A 17343-nucleotide genomic window follows, 5' to 3' on the forward strand; every position below is an offset into this window, starting at 1 on the left:
CTAAAAACGGAGATCGAAAAGCGGCTTTTGATACCACCTTTGATAAGAGTTAGATGGTGCACGGGCTCATAAAACGTTACCAAAAAAAAAAAAACAAACAAAAAAATTAAAGCCGGCAGTTAAACATTTTTTAATCAAACAATAATCAACAATTTTGTACACATTTATGGAAAAAACAATGTTTAAACGAAGGATTACATTGAATAACCTTTTGAATTTATGGAGCGACATTCCGAAGTTGGACGAGGCTGGCCGCAGTTCGGATGCAGCCAAAATAGGTGAAATTATGCGAACGTGAGTCCCATTGATACCAATCAGTACTCCTGGGAATCCTGTTTTAGAGTAAAATACAATTTTTGCTGTTTAGGTTTTAATCCACTTCGCACAAATATGCTCCTCAATAATATCTAAAACCAGTCCAACACCAAAATCATTTCCACAGCATATTTGATAGCTGCCATCAGCAAGGAATCTGAGTATGGCGCATAATTTTAAAATAGAGTCCTGGCACCTGATTGGGGTTCTTCCGTTTGGTGGTCAAAAAATTTCTGGTGACACTATGGACACATTCTATTCTAGGCGTGGTGGTAGCATTCTCCGCCTACCACACCGAGATTCGTAAGTTCAAGTCCCGTCATAGCAACATCAATTAGAAAAGTTTTTCTAAGCCCCTCGGCAGTTGTTTGGCAAACACTTCCGAGTGTATTTCTGTCATGAAAAACTGCTGTTTTACGTTCATTTTTTTAAGTCAATTCTTTTATTTTTATTATTATTTACATTTCTATTTCAATAATTACTAATAAGTATTCATTGTATGGGTTATTTATTGCATTTTTATATTTATTTCTTTAAAGTTTTTGTTTTTTTTTCATTTTTGTTATTATTGTATTATCTAGTTAGTTTTAGTTGTAGGTTTCTTAGTTTCTGATCATGAATGGTCATTGGATTGCAGACTTTTTTTGCTCAAAGTACGCCAATATTTCGAGATATTCAAATTTAAATTTTAATAGAAAACAACTATAAATTTTAAAATCCCAAACAAATTTATTTTAGTGGTGTTTTTGTAAAATTTTCAAATTATTAAAAATACATTAATGTGTAGAAATGTATAATTTAGGGTTAAAGAGAAAAAGGACTTTAATAAAAAAAACACATACACTTTAACACAATGGCGAAAACATGCCCTCATCAAGGAAAAAACTGCAGCTGCTTTTGCTACATTTTGTAGGAATTTTTAAGTTTTACGTTTTGGAACGTATGTTATTTGTATTGTTTGTAGTTTTAGTACGAAGTATGTACGTAAAGTTGTTTGGATTTTAAACAGTGACAAAAGTATTATGTAGTAGATAATAGAAGTAATAAAATTGTACCAGAAGTGATGGTAGTAGTAGTAGCAGAAAATAATAAATCACTTAATACACGCCGTACAACATGATGGCCCTTTTTGCAAATAAATCAAACGTGAGTATAAACCAGAAAAACATATTAAGAATCAAATAAACAATTAGTAATATTTTTAAAATAAAGTAAAGTAAATAAAGTATAAGTACGCTTCATACTACAAAAATGTTATAAATACGCTATCGAGTACGGGTAATAGTTTTTATCTAACAACTATTTAATTACAAATGTTAAATATGCAATATATTTAATTTAAAAAAGTAACGTTAATTTTGGATTTACGTTGCGGCACAAAATTGTATAAAAATTTTGTTACATTTTTTGTTTAAGGTTTTTTGAAGTGGCCATAGGGAAGGGAAGAGAAGAAAAGTATAAAATTAAATAAAAACTTAATAATACCAAACACAAAAACTACACTTAAAAGTTTCTATTAAAAAAAAAAAACAAAAATACAACAAACAAAAAATTGCAACAAACAAAAATTCACAGACTTTTATATATGGGAGTTGCCATTGTAACTGACTCGACACTTTGGTCCAAACTTTTATTTCAAAAAAAAAAAAAATAATATGATTGCGTTATTATATGCCAAAAAATATTGCAAAAAATGAGGAATTCATTCAGCTAAACTAGCTTAAAAAACTAAATTTGTGATGTAAAGAAAAGGCAAAAAAAAAAAAACGACAACGGTCTCACCGGTATAAGTTAAAAAACGAAAGAGTAGTAATGCCTGAATATATGTACATATGTACATTTATAATTTTTTGGACCAGGATGAACATAATTTATTTATTAGCTCAAAGAGAAAACTCCCATTTGTACTAGCTGACAAACTCAAAAGGTTTTCACGAAAACCTCTGACTTTTACAAAGCTTATATGGGGACTGGCCTTGTAATGGCACGCGACAAAGCTTGAACAAAAATATCTCAAATAGTTTGAAAACTAAAATTGAAAAAAAGGCAATACTACACAACGAAATTGTTTACTGCATAATCAAAAGAAAACAATTTATCTACTAAAGAGAAAATAAAAAAGAAGTACATACTTTGAAATTGAAATATATAAATACAAAAAAAAAAAACAAGCAAGTATTTATATCACATACATATTTATAAAGGTAGGTAATTCAAATCAGTGTGCTTTGAATAACCTAAACATGTATAACAAAACAAATTATCACACAATAAAAAAAACATGTATATAGTAAAAGTATGATATATAAACGCGTTCAAAACAATACATTATACGAACAGCATATTTTTTCAATATTTTTTTTGTAAATAAACCTTTAATATTTATTTATTAAAAGGTACGAAATTGTTTTATGTATGAAAATAAAACTTATTTGTTTGCACTTACCATCGCTCAGCACTACTTCGGGTTGGCTTGGAATTGGCGCTTGCTGAGTTTGTATTCTCATTACTTGGTGTTCTAAAATTTTAAGTCATCATTTTTTTCAACCAACATATCGATTTTTAATTTAATTCACAATTTTACCTGAAACCTCTTCTGGTTCCGATTGACTAACTGCGGCAGTTGTGATTGTTGTTTGTTTCGTTTGTTGTGGTGCTGAGATCGGCATCGAACTCAGTGGCTCTGATTCGGAGAAATCAGTATCGGTATCTGCGCGTAAAACAAGTATTTACAAAAAGCAAGCAATAAAACAATTCGAAAACACTTTATCAGTTCTGCAGTTTTTGCTTGGATTGACTCGTAGACTATACTCAAATTTCGATCGAAAAAGATTAATTACTGAAAGACATTTACAAATCCAAATCCAATATCAAAGCCATGCTTAACGCCAGGCTGGGCAGGAGTTGGTCTTTGGTCCTACGTTCGAAAAATTCTTTCTTCAAATAAAAAAAAAATTACTAGAAATGTCCGGGATCAATTCAGAGCTGGTTCGACGCAGTTTCGTGGTATAAAAATATTAATTCTTTTGTCGCCGACCGCCACATCTATTAAGTGGTTAAACGGAAATCTTAATACGTATATTTCTTCTGTACGTGCGTTTGTTACCGAACTCCTCCTTAACGACTGAACCGATTTTGATAAAAGTTTGTGTGTATGTTCGAGGGAATTTGAGGATGCTTTAGAATCGCAATTCGGTCCGTTTTCTTTTTATCTTCCCGGGAAGTGAACCAGGGGCCGATATGTTTTATATATATGTATACTATATATACGACCGATCTATAATATTTTTTCAGACAACAATGCATGCCCTATACGCAAACATTCAGCGAAATTTGAAGCTTCTAGCTGTTAACATAGGGCAGAAATTACGAAAAGCTTCTTATCTGAACAATCGTTTGTAGGGGATATATGTTATATGTATATACGACCGATGTGATTTTTTCAGACAACAATATGTGCTGTATACAAAAGCATAAGATGACATTTTTACACTTACTGTCAAAAAAAAACCGAGGAAAATTGTTTGCCTGTTACGGCGTTTCTACACTCAGAGAAAAAATCGTTCTAAAACGAACGGAACAAGTTCAAAATTAAGAACATTCGTTGACAAAAGTCTGTTAAGTACGTTTTTTCTTAACTCGTGACCGATGGGCTTGTTTTAAGAACAGTTTTTCCAAGCACACCGTTCGTATTTTATGACCAGTTTGATATTGATGTGTGAAACTTCTGTGCTCATTTCAAGCACTACTTGGGCTTGATTTAAGATTATTCGTTCTCTCGCTTCGAGAACGATTTGGGGTGGATTTAACATTTTTCGGTTTCAATTTAAGAACGGTTCGTGCTTGATCTTTGGTGGGAGGGGAAAGTATTTTTTTCAATAGGTACCCATTCATTTTTTATTAATAATAATTTTTTTGTCATAAATAAAAAATTTATGTTTGTTTGTTTAATGGTGTGTTCAATTTAAACTTATTATTTAAGAATTCATGAGCTTAACACCGGCTTATAATAATTGAATATTCAATTATTATGTTTTTCTAAGAGAAACTGAAAAGAAAGTAACGTTTACTGGCATATTGCGATGGTACCATTTCGAAAACCGTTAAGGCAACTGCAGTTTCACCGTGTGATTCGCGGTTCGAGTCTCGGTGAAACCTTTGATAACATTACGAAATTGCCTGATGATGATTACGAGGCGGTTTTCGAAATGGTACCATCGCAATATGCCAGTAAATGTTTCTTTCTTTCTTTCAGTTTCTCTTAAAAAACACAATAATTGAATATTCAATTATTATAAGCCGGTGTCAAGCTCATGAATTCTTAATAAGTATAAATAATATGCATTTTTTCATTCATTTCTCTTATGGAGCAATTATTCTTATTTGAAGACGTAATCTGCATATATACTTAAAACATTTCATAACTAGTTTGAGAATTAACTGTATATAATATAGTGAATTGAACTGAACGAAAAATAAGAGTTAAAAAAATAGAACATAAAAAATTGTTTTAAAAAAATTTAAGAGTTTGACGGTGATCGAACTCTCGCCACACGATCGCAACCGCAACATCACAGCCGCTGGCCACTACAATTGCTTCGTAGCTCGTGCCAAATGTTGTATTTAACATTGTAGTGCACACGAATTATACCGTTTCTTTTTTCTTGAACTTAATTTAAGAACATTTTCATTAATAGAACATTTGTTCATATTTTAAGACCAGCCGTTCTCTTTTCAAGAAAATGGTTGTCAGTTCAAGAACAAGGTTGTTTTTTTGAGAACAGGTCGTTCGTTTTTCAAGAACAAAAAATTAAGAACATGAAAAGCTTGAATTGAGTCCGGTGGTGCTAGATTTTAGAACGGCGTTTTTCTCTGAGTGTACAGTCGCTACAGCTCCGTAACTTTTAGGTATTGTGTTTAACAACGATAATTCCTTAACGTATCGTGTGGGTTCTTAAGGCGAGAAGGTTAGAAAGTACCTAGCAGTTTTCGTAAAATCAAACATATTTCATATAAGTAATAGTTGTATCCTTGAAGAAAAAATTACTATAATTGTCTAAAAAGAACAAATAATGTAAAATATGGAAAGCGTCGGCGGAGAACCACGAGCGGGTTAGGGGGTTAGAATATACCCGCGGTATGCCTGTCGTAAGAGGCGACTAAAATACCAGATTCAAAGGGTTGTGTAGCGCAACCTTCTCAGGTTGCCAGCGAAATATATAGCTTCTCCAAACCCAATTGTCAACCTCACCTATCCGTGGCGAATCCTGTTTCATTAACAGCCGTCCATTGGAATAGGTGTAAGTTGTTGTTGTTGTGTTTAGTGTTGTTGGTGGTAAACATTTCTTGTTTGGTAATTGCTCTGTATCCTTACGTTCGGCTTATACTGCCTGAGTGGTGGTGAGTAGGTGCATCGATTTTTGTATGTAAAATGTCTGTTTTGATTTTGGAGTCTGGATTGCGTCTCAAACTCATCGGTCATGTTGTCGTGGGAAATGGTACAAGCTATCGCATATGGCGATTCCAAATTCCATGGGTTACAATGCACCGCTGATATATTTTGAGTTTAACCCAAGAATAAACGTCCTCACCGCCTCCTGGTTAGAGTATGCTTTCATACCTTCGCTGATGTCATCACTGGACATTTAAATTTTTGCTAAGGCTAAATTAAGGAGCTTAGAAATCTTACTATGAAATCCTGCAAGGGTTTTCTCACCTTGTGCGATGCTATTAATTTCCTCGAGAAAAAAAGAAACTGGCCTCGGAGCGAATGGGGACGAGTCATTTTCTCTGATTAGCGCGAAATAAATATATTTAATTAAGTTTTGTTAACGCAGTTTTGACTAAATTGTTCTGATTTTTGGGCCTTACGACGCATAGCGAACCTTAACTGAATAAAATTTATTGTGCACGCATAAGAGAATATGAATCATAGCCAATCGATCCCTGTCCAATTTATGTTTTCGTAATACCAGTTAGCATGCGGGATCGCTTTTTTGTGGTGGAAAGCGGGATTTTTTTAGCCGTGGGCCATCAACATTATTTTTCTTCAAGAGACGCTGTACCGTTGCGATTCGAATTTTCATGTTTATACTATCCTCAAAGTGCTCAGAAGAGCTATTTTGATGATGTCCGTATCATCGTGTTCAGTTGCTTGTCGTGGTCATCGCTTTCAAAATGACAGGATAAAGTCTCCGATCCTATATATTTCATCAACAATCTCCTACAGGATGATTCATTGCAATGTACATCGCCCACGTTATTCATATATCGGGTTTTTTGCAATTCTAAACATTTATGTAAATTTCTTTCTTAAGGATAACACTTACTTTTATTAAATATCATTGATTCTCCGAAAACTGCTAGGGACTTACTAACTTTTTTGTCTTAACATATCACCAAATGAGCTGAGGTATTATCAGTATATACCACAAGAACTAAAAACGTTCTTTGCGTAGCTGTAGTGACGGTAGAAATACTGTAAGAGGGAAACAGTTTTCTTACCGTAAGTGTATGGGGGATATATGCTATAGTGGACCGATCCGACCGGTTCCCACAAATGTCTAATAGGACACCTAAATACACCCGCTCACAAAATTTTATGAAAATATCTCAAAAATGTAGGGACAAGTTTGCGTTCAAACAACCAATTTTAAAAATAATAGCTGGTTCGTTTTTGTTCGTAATGTGAACGCGTGGGTGATACCAGAATTTGTTTTCACAATATGGGCATTAAATAGGATGTTTTAAAGAGGGTTTTAAGAAGGGGGAGGTTTACAAAAGGCCATAGGTTGAAAAGGGAAAATAAAAGATAGGAGTGGGAATTGGAGACGGAGAGACAGATACTGGTGAGAGGAGCCTAGAGAAGGAAATATGACGAACAAAATGGAAGGGAAAGATTCGGAGGAGAGACAGGGATCAAATACGGAGGTAAGATAAGTTTTTTTTTGCAAAAAATTACAAGAAAGAATGAGAAAGTAGATACATCACAGAGAGGAATATTATCGGCCAGGAGAACGTCTCAATTACCTATCTGGATCTTATATGTAAAGATGAATACGTTAGTTTCATATAGTTTCGTAGTGGTTGAGTGGTCAGATGGAGAGAGTATAGAGATTCCATATGTCAGAAAATTAAGTGAGTGTTAGTGGAAGTAGGAGTGGGAGTGAGAGTGGATGCAAAAGAATAAGATACAGAATTCAAGACAAAGTAGAAGAGAACGGGACAGAGAGTGAAGAGGGGAGGCGAAGCTCACTTTTGAAATGTAGACAAACCAATTCCAGCAATACAAAGTCTGCCTGACTCTGCTATTTCATTAAAAAAAAAAAGCGAACAAATATAACGAACAAGATTTGGGTTCGTTTTTTATTTTCTTCCTGGCAAAACAGAGCCAAAACATAAAAAGACGAATATTAAAGCTGCTACTAAACAAACAATAAAACAATTTGTTTAGCCCCGTTACTTATGCTTAATTCTACACTGCAAACTTAAGTTTGGTTTACAAGTGAACGATGCTCAAATTCAAGCATACCAAATATTCTCGCACCAATTCACGAGTCCAGAAAATGTTACCAAACAGTCGCAAATAAGCAGAGATTTAGACTCATAAATAGAGAAAGTGACTCATTTCGTAGCGCTGCGTTGAACATAATTTTCCTCTTACTAAAATTTCGATTGATATTAGAGAAATGTAGTATCTAATATATTCAGTTTGTTTGATGTGAACTCTCTTTAATTGAGAAAATGTTAACCATTGTAAATACTCAAACTATTGTGAACAGAACAATGAAAAGCGTCGGTATGTTATTGTGACTAACTGAATAAGGAATTCAATTGTTATTGAACTAATGGAGTGAACAGTTGCTTTAATTACTACAGAAACAAGTTTTTACTCGAGAACGCTATGTTTATTCATCCAGTATTTTGCTAATCGTACTCTGAAGTTAGTGTTCACAGTAGGTTAGAATAGGTCGAATTGGCCGGCCGAATATGTTTATAGTATTACCTGAACTGGCGGCAGCCATGGTGTGGTGGTAGCGTTACCCGCCTACAATACCGAAGATCCTCGGGTTAAAACCCAGGGCAAAGCAGCATTAAAAATTGAGAAAAAAGTTGTTTCAATAAGAAACAAGTTTTTATAAACGCTTTCGCCCATCGGAAGTTATTTGGCAAACACTCCCGAGTGTATTTCTGCCATGAAGAGCTTCTCAGTGAAAACTCATCTGCCTCACAGATGCCGTGCGGAGTCTGCATAAAACATGTAGGTCTCGTACCGCCAATTTGTAGAAAAAATTAAAAAGAGTACTACGCAAATTGGCCTAAGGTCTCTTCGGAGGTTATCGCGCTTTCTATTTATTAATTTTTTTGAACTTGTTGCACAGTAGGTTGTATCATAAAAAATATGTTTTGTAGCAGTTTTATTTGAATATTTATGCCTAGAAAAAACATTTGGGCGTACAAATTTTTCTTTGACATCCGGTAAAAACAGGCGCATCGTGTTTTTCTTGGGAGAGATTGAGGCGTATCTTACTGGAAGGGAACGATCTCATGTGTCCTAAAGGCCTACCGGAACATGACATTTTTCTGTCAAAAACAAAAGCGGGTTTTTCTGAAGAGGTGCAAAACTGGAAAAGTATCCATCTGCGGTGAAGAGCATTTCAAGAACGATTTCAACAACTTCAAAAGTGCCTTGAAGACGAGACGCACCCTTCGCACACTGACAGGTGTTAGCTTGATGAAGCAAATGGACCTGTGTGAAAAGGAAAACATAATTATTTCATTAAACAAAATTGTGATTCCATAAGTTTCTGTCGATACTGCATTGTATAGGGTGGTCATGAATATAGAGAAAGCCCTGAAACGGTTTTATCACCAATGCTGTGGACGCTGGTTATAAACAAATTGTTTAGGCGGTTCGACGGAAGACCAGTCAAACTTACGGCATATGCCCGGGTATCTGGTTAACCGCCTGCACAGTGCTAGTTGTCTAATCTTCTTTTAAACGATAACTTACTTCATTGAATGTTGGGTGTACGTTAAAAAAATTACAAATATACTTACATTCACCATGAATGCTCTTCTTTTTACGTTCTACCGTGCGCTTATATTCATTCAATTCATCATCGGTTACATTATCGAATGGATTCTTAGCATATGGTGCCTTATAAACGGCCGCATTATGTTGATAGCCACGTTGTATGATTCCCTTGGAGGCGGCGCCCATTAGCACGACATGATCGCCAGCTGACGAAACGGTGGCATCCTTAATACGATTAGCTTCGTCCCATGTAACACCCTCGAGTATGTGTGATTGTGGACCTGCGGATATTTTATCAGCACGTCGATTATCTTTAATCTATGAAAAGAAAGGTTTACGTTTTTGAAAATTGTAGAAATTTTAGAAATTTAGGTGATAAAATACCTGTTGTTGTAAGCGTTTAAATTCTTTTGGATTTGTTCCTGGTGGCACAAATTGTAAGGCATCTTCAATGCGCACTGGTGTTGAGTGTGTTGGTGAACTTTCAGCGACCCACTTCAACGACACACAGTAAATGGTTGGTGTATAATTTGGGCATTATGAAGTGCAGGTAGTTGTGGTAGTTGGTATAGAAATTGTATTTGTAGAAAATTTTTTAGGATAAGAATGAAACGTTTGCGAGAAACGAATTTGTATTTCATAGTGGAAATAAAACGTTGTTTTATAAATTTGAGTTTCGAGATTCAAGGTAGCGCAATGTGATCAGAATTTTTTTTTTTAATTTTGAAACAAAACATGTAATGAAAGTAAAAGAGAAAGGAAATAATGATGAGCTTTTAGTTTTATGATTTATATTTTTTAAAAGCGCTAAGCTTTTTGTCTTATGTTTGCGTTTTATGAGAGATCGGGGGCATCTTTAGCTCTGACGAAAGAATTGTCTCTTACGATTTCGTCTAGCAATGGTACTTTCTATTATTTTCGTTCGTCTTCTACGTTATTCCAAAGAGGCAGTTGTCAAATGATATGTAGCTATAGTTTAACATAATGAAAAGACCCGAACGATCCGCATCTGAATGCATGAATTTTGTGAAAATGCTACCTGGGGTTCTTTCTAAAATGTGTTAAACGCAAATAAATGCATGAAAAAGATCAAATAAAAAGAACAACAATATAAGCAATACTTCTGCTATAACAATATGCTCGCACAAAGTTTTGAAATCATAATCAATGGAAGACAGCCTATAAAATGTTTGTGATTGTAGCGTTATCAGTGCGATAAGAAAAAAGTACACTTAAAGGGCAGTCCTTCAGCACCACCAGCTCCGTAAGGATTGGGAGGGCCTTCTCCGAGCCATTCGAAAGTAATCGAGGCTTCGGACAAGACGACTCCCTTTTGTGCGATTTCTTAAACCTAATGCTGGAGAAAATAATTCTAGCAACAGAACTAAACTATTATAAGAGCGTACAATTACTGGTGTATGCTTTTAATATTGATATCATTGACCTTAGCAAAAGCGCCGTGTGTATTGCGGTGAGGACCGGACAAAGTACTTGCTGTCATTCAAGGAATAATCGATGCATTCGCGCCCTGGAATCCATACCACTGTTGACGGATGTAAATTCGAGACTGTGAAGGATTTCGTCTATTTGGGAAACCGCAAACACAATGTCAGCTTAGAAATCACACGGATAGTAACTCTTGCCAACAAGAGCTACTCTGGACTGAGCAGGCAGTTGAGATACACATTTCCCCATCGGGAGATGATTCAGAAGAGCCAGCACTTACACTTCGATCACGGAGTGGGTACTGCCGGGCTTAGTGACCGATACCAAGATGGAATGGGCGGTGAAACCGTTCTCAAGTTTAAATCGCCGGGCCCAGATGGAATATTATCGGCTATGCTACAAATTTCAAGTAGAGCGTTCGTGGAATGTCTTAAAATAATATTCTGGCACAATATTAGAGCCCTTAAAACTTGTATACAAGAATCAAAGTAATTACACAGGTACGCCAGACAAACACGCAACAACAAATAAACGGACCAAAGCAACAACCCTCAAAGGTCAACCGACTAGAATTACTGTCTTTTACCTGCCTCAGTCAGTCACACAAATCGATCAGTTAAAACCACCCTCGGTTCTGAATGAACACACACAACATACACATAAATATACACAAACATCCATTTTAAGCATACCTGCTCATGTACCTACGTACTATAAATACAATACAAACGACAAAGACAGATTAGAACAAAAATCGACACTGATGATGGCACAACGTCGAAAACGGTTTGTCTCGAAACCAAATTTAACAAGGGATGGCGGAAAATTGTTCCAACATACATACATCATTTATCCACCCTGTCGGAAATTCAACAAAACAAAAATATCTTCTGATTATTTTCGGCCTTAAAACTTGTTTACAAGAATCAAAGTAATCACACAGGTACGCCAGACAAACACACAACAACAAATAAACGCACCAAAGCAACAACCCTCAAAGGTTAACAGACTAGAATTACTGTCTTTTACCTGCCTCAGTCAGTCACACAAATCGATCAGTTAAAACCACCCTCGGTTCTGAATGAACACACACAACATACACATAAATATACACAAACATCCATTTTAAGCATACCTGCTCATGTACCTACGTACTATAAATACAATACAAACGACAAAGACAGATTAGAACAAAAATCGACACTGATGATGGCACAACGTCGAAAACGGTTTGTCTCGAAACCAAATTTAACAAGGGATGGCGGAAAATTGTTCCAACATACATACATCATTTATCCACCCTGTCGGAAATTCAACAAAACAAAAATATCTTCTGATTATTTTCGGCCTTAAAACTTGTTTACAAGAATCAAAGTAATCACACAGGTACGCCAGACAAACACACAACAACAAATAAACGCACCAAAGCAACAACCCTCAAAGGTTAACAGACTAGAATTACTGTCTTTTACCTGCCTCAGTCAGTCACACAAATCGATCAGTTAAAACCACCCTCGGTTCTGAATGAACACACACAACATACACATAAATATACACAAACATCCATTTTAACAATACCTGCTCATGTACCTACGTACTATAAATACAATACAAACGACAAAGACAGATTAGAACGAAAATCGACACTGATGATGGCACAACGTCGAAAACGGTTTGTCTCGAAACCAAATTTAACAAGGGATGGCGGAAAATTGTTCCAACATACATACATCATTTATCCACCCTGTCGGAAATTCAACAAAACAAAAATATCTTCTGATTATTTTCGGCCTTAGATTTATAAATTTTAAATATTTAACGAGCTCGAGGCCATATACATATACATTCAGATTAAAACCAGGATAGATTTTATATATGTATATGTATGTATATATATTAAATTTTATTTAGTCGATATTTCGACCTCAATCTGAGGTCATTCTCAAGACTGTAACAACAAACATGAAACATTAAAATCATAAAACATATAAAAACCTATTTATAAACTTACACTCTTGGGTGTAGCTTGTCGACTAATTTTACAATATTAAACATAAGAACAAGAGGCAATAACCGAAAAAGTAAACATCAAAAAATATACAGTAATGGTAAACAAATTTTTACACAAACAGCAATACATTAAACTAAGTAAATAATAGGCGAAACTCTCATAGTGCTCTCCTGTTGCTCCTGTTGATCAGCTGAGGTCGAAATATCGACTAAATAAAATTTAATATATATACATACATATATATAAAATCTATCCTGGTTTTAATCTGCATATATATGTATATGGCCTCGAGCTCGTTAAATATTTAAAATTCAAAACAAAAATAAGTAGAAATTAATATAGTTTAAAAAAACATGCAAATATGGTGCCGTTTTAGTATCTACAATCCACTAACATATTTGATGTTGACAGCACCGTAGCATAGAAGTGTCTCCGCTATTAAGCATAACTCGTTTTTAGCGAGTTATTTACCACTGCAGCGGGCTTTCAATAACTGTCGCGGCATACATATGGGAATGAAAAAGCGGATGAACTAGCTAAAAAGGGGGCATACCTTGAAGCTTATGTGTAGGTCTTACAACCTTAGACTTAAAAGAGAGGACTGTAGACTTATGACGGGTATTCGGACTGAGCACTGCCTTCTGGCGTCACAGGCTTGAAATTAGGTTTGGTCAGTGATAGCTGATGTAGGAAGTGCGGGTTGGAGGGAGAAACGATCGAGCACGTTTTGTGCTCGTGCGCTAAGCTTTCCAGGCTACGACGCCAGCTATTAGGAGTGATACAGCTGTCAGATCTAGAAACAGCAAGTGGCATAGGTCCGAGAAAACTTCTAGTATTTGCCAAAAGGACGGAGTTGTTTTATAACATAGGTTTTTCAGTTTGATCGTTAAACAAACTTCACACTAACACTACGGACTATTCAGTCTATGTGAGGCCCTCATGGTCCGGCCGATTCAACCTACACACGCACACAAGAAAAATATACATATACATATGTATAAAGATATACAGAAACAAAATGAGGCATACGTCAAAAATCCAAATTAAAAAAATTTATTCACACATATCTTCAGCTTAAATCACAAAGGCTCTAATCAACAGATTTTTTGAAACTGCGATTATCACAGATTTTGGTATGATATATTAAAAGACACCCCCTATAAAATTTTATAGAATTAAAACCAATAACAACAAAATTATGCAACTTTTAAAAAACCATTTCTGCATGAAAAAATAATATGTAAAAAATTTGTATTTTGTCGGTCGAGGCCTTTTTGAATTAAGCTAACATATATTATTATATTTTTGATAATAATTAATAAAGTGAAAAATATGCTTTAAAACAAGCGAGCCCCAAAGACTAGGTATGCAAATATTTAATATAAAGTATTAGTAAATTAAATTATTAGTAATTAGTTCATTCAGTAGTAATGCATAAATACTATATGTTGGTTTTAATTAGAAATATGGTTAAAACTTTATACAATATACAGGCTTGGCTGATCCGCAATCATTTCTCAATTTTCTACAATATTTAATTTTCTAAATTTGTTAGTACTACACAAAATATTCGTTTCTTGAAGCAAAGCAAACAATATTTGAAAAAAATACTTAAAAATTAATATTCCTAAACATGTAACCAAAAATGTAAACATAATTGGACCCTGATTATCAGCTTATGTGCTTATATTTTTAACAAAAACAAAATGCACTGTAGAGAAATAATTTTTAAGCAGATAAGTTGATAACGAGCTGATGTGAATATCCCAAATAATGTTGTGCTTATTACTTTCTATGGATAATGTGTAAGTCTGGAAATTTGCAACAGAACAAAACAAAACTTCTAAAATAGTTACGGTATTTAACTCAAAAACTGGCAGTTCTAGAATAGAAAACGTGGCTCTTTCCGATTTGAAAGTGAGAATCATCGTGAAAATTCTCTGAGTCTAGGAGGCGTAATAAACGTAGAAAATGTTCCACGTTTTCCATGTCATATAAATACAACACAGCGAACGAACCACTTACACAAGCATTATCATTTCAATCTGATCCTGCTTTAAGCGTCAAAATTTAAGTATAAAATGTATTCTTGTCACATTTATAAATTTACTGTTAAAATATACATGGGTTTAAGTATAGAAAATGTCAGAACCATAGAAAAAGTTTCACAATTGTCTTTTGTTGTTGTGTTTAAAACTTTTGACAGTAAAATGGAAAACTTTCTACGTTTTCTAAGGATTCTAGGCAAAGATAATATCCCTAATTTTTCCTTATAAAAAAAAAAACAAAAAATAAAATATTTAAATAAATTAAATTACAAAAAAGACATTCATGCTCTATTATCGCAGTGTTCAAATTACATTGGATTAGGTTGATAGCAAATTTTTTTTTTAGTTTAAATACAATTTTCAAACAAAAAGTTTAATAAAATAAACTTTTAAGCTATTTACAAGGCGATCGAGGCGAAAGCGAGGATAATCACCAGGTACATTGGTGTAGCTTTTTATTTTTTACCCATCGAGAAAAATCGTGAGAAACCAAACTTATAAATAAACTTGTTTTGCAATCAAAAAGCAGCATATTCTTGTGGAATAGTTGAATTCGAAACAACTTTGATTGAAGACTAGGGAGAGGCTTGCAATATTGTAAATAGGGATGCAACCGATGTGTCGCTTTTAAAGCATAGATAGTATGGACTAAATCCTTACTATCGATATTAGAAAAATACTCAATATCAAAAAACTGGCGACACATTGATGACAGTTTTGACGATGTATTAAACATCGGTCGGAAAAAGACACTAAAATAGTTGACCTGATTGGTATAGTTTTCAATCTTTAAGTTTTTATTTCGCAAAGTCTCAGCAAGTGAAAGTATAATCGGAAGTTTATCAATAATTTATTAATAGTATGATAGAGCGATATATATACTATGTATAGATTTCATACAAAATAAGTTAGTGTGTGAATTTAACCCAAATTCACGTGGGGAAAAAGAATAGGAAGACATCGGTCGTGGGTCCTAAAAGTTTGCATCGTAATACATAGATAATTGTATAGAATTTTTTTATATTTCCAATTTCGTTTAACCTTCCATTAGCCACAATTTTTTCAATATCCATGTATAAGTACATATGTACATTACGCACTTTTTTGAAATCTTTTGAGGACCACTTAAATGGAAGTTTTATACGATATTTTTCATTTAATTTAATTTTAATCGACACTAATACCGATTTCAAACAGATAATTAGTGAAATAATTAGTCAAGTTTTCTAATTAAAGCGCCTATTCAACTCAATCTTTCATACAAAATTCAGTTTCTTAGTTGTTTCATTATAGCTTTATTGACTGTCTAATGGAGTCAAAAATCTAGTCAGATTTCAAATAAGTTTCCTTTTTGCACCCAACTCCTCAATTGACAATCAAGAAATATTTGTTTTTAAAAACTTAGCACAACAAAATAAAAACTTTTTCTTGCAACATAGTAACCAATGGTTACTAACCATGGTATTTTTCATAAAACGGACTTGTTGTTGTTGTTGTAGCGATAAGGACACTCCCCTTCTAGGCCATGCGTCCTCCCACCCCCTAATCCCATGGAACGTGGAAAACGGACCTCGTACAGTTCAATGAACAAACTACTCTAGCACGTCTGAGTTACTTTTTTGTTTCCACTTAAAGTTTTAAGGATTTCAAGGGTCCAGTTTTATGAAATCTGAGAGAAAAAGTTACGTCTTTGGTTATATGGTTATATGTTGTAAATGTTATTTAATACATATGTTACAGCGGTAGTGATGATTCTACTAGGCAGCAATTTTGAACAAATGATATTGCATAAACTTAAAAATTTTAACTATAAATGTGCATACAAATATATATTATCATGAAATAGCATTTTCTTTGGCTTTCATTTGTATTACAAATGTTTTGATCCGAAAAATCGGCTTATATTTAAAATTACATTGCGCTGCCTGTCCGTCAAAATCTTAGAACAAAATGTTTGCCTTGTAAGGAAACGTAAGTTAACTAATCGAGCAATTAGTTATGGCAGTAGAAAGGGGATGCTTCAGCATTTAGTTTTATCTTTTGACAGTTTTTCAACAAATGGATAAGTGAACCAATTAAATGTGAAAATGGTATCAACATATCGTTTTGTTCAACATCCTTTATAATACATTTGAATGGTTAATCGTAAGTGCTTATACACGGAAACTGTTTGCCCATTTTTTCTTTGTGGTTGCTATCGAATTCACATGGTTCAACTTCTGTTGCTCGGTATCTGGTCGTTAAATTTTTTTTTCTCGGGCGTTTCTCTCCTCGCATTAACGCTTTGTCGCAATAAAATTTTCCGTATAAAAACATAGCCTTAGCAAAATGAAAACAAAGCTATTTTTTTCATTAATGTATATGGAATTTGTATTTCGTTTGCTTTGCTTTACACATTACACATCAAAACGTGTTTACTTAGCTAGGATATATTTGTAGTACATAGCCATAGTTATATGAAATTTGTATTATTCAATTTGTTATAT

The 17343-nt window shown here is 34.1% G+C and overlaps 1 protein-coding gene across 1 annotated transcript in view; it reads right to left on the minus strand.

Moving 5' to 3' along the window:
- The window catches only part of LOC137243798 (uncharacterized), a 186686-nt gene that overhangs the window by 37031 nt on the left and 132312 nt on the right, over window positions 1-17343 (minus strand). Inside the window, exons 7-10 of the mRNA XM_067771897.1 lie at window positions 9737-9847; window positions 9376-9670; window positions 2900-3025; window positions 2762-2833 (exon numbers count right to left, since the gene is read on the minus strand). Of these exons, the coding sequence (XP_067627998.1) occupies window positions 2762-2833; window positions 2900-3025; window positions 9376-9670; window positions 9737-9847 (604 nt within the window). The remainder of the gene's footprint in view (window positions 1-2761; window positions 2834-2899; window positions 3026-9375; window positions 9671-9736; window positions 9848-17343) is intronic.

The sequence above is a fragment of the Eurosta solidaginis genome, chromosome 3 (assembly GCF_040869045.1).
Source record: "Eurosta solidaginis isolate ZX-2024a chromosome 3, ASM4086904v1, whole genome shotgun sequence".
Taxonomy (NCBI): domain Eukaryota; kingdom Metazoa; phylum Arthropoda; class Insecta; order Diptera; family Tephritidae; genus Eurosta; species Eurosta solidaginis.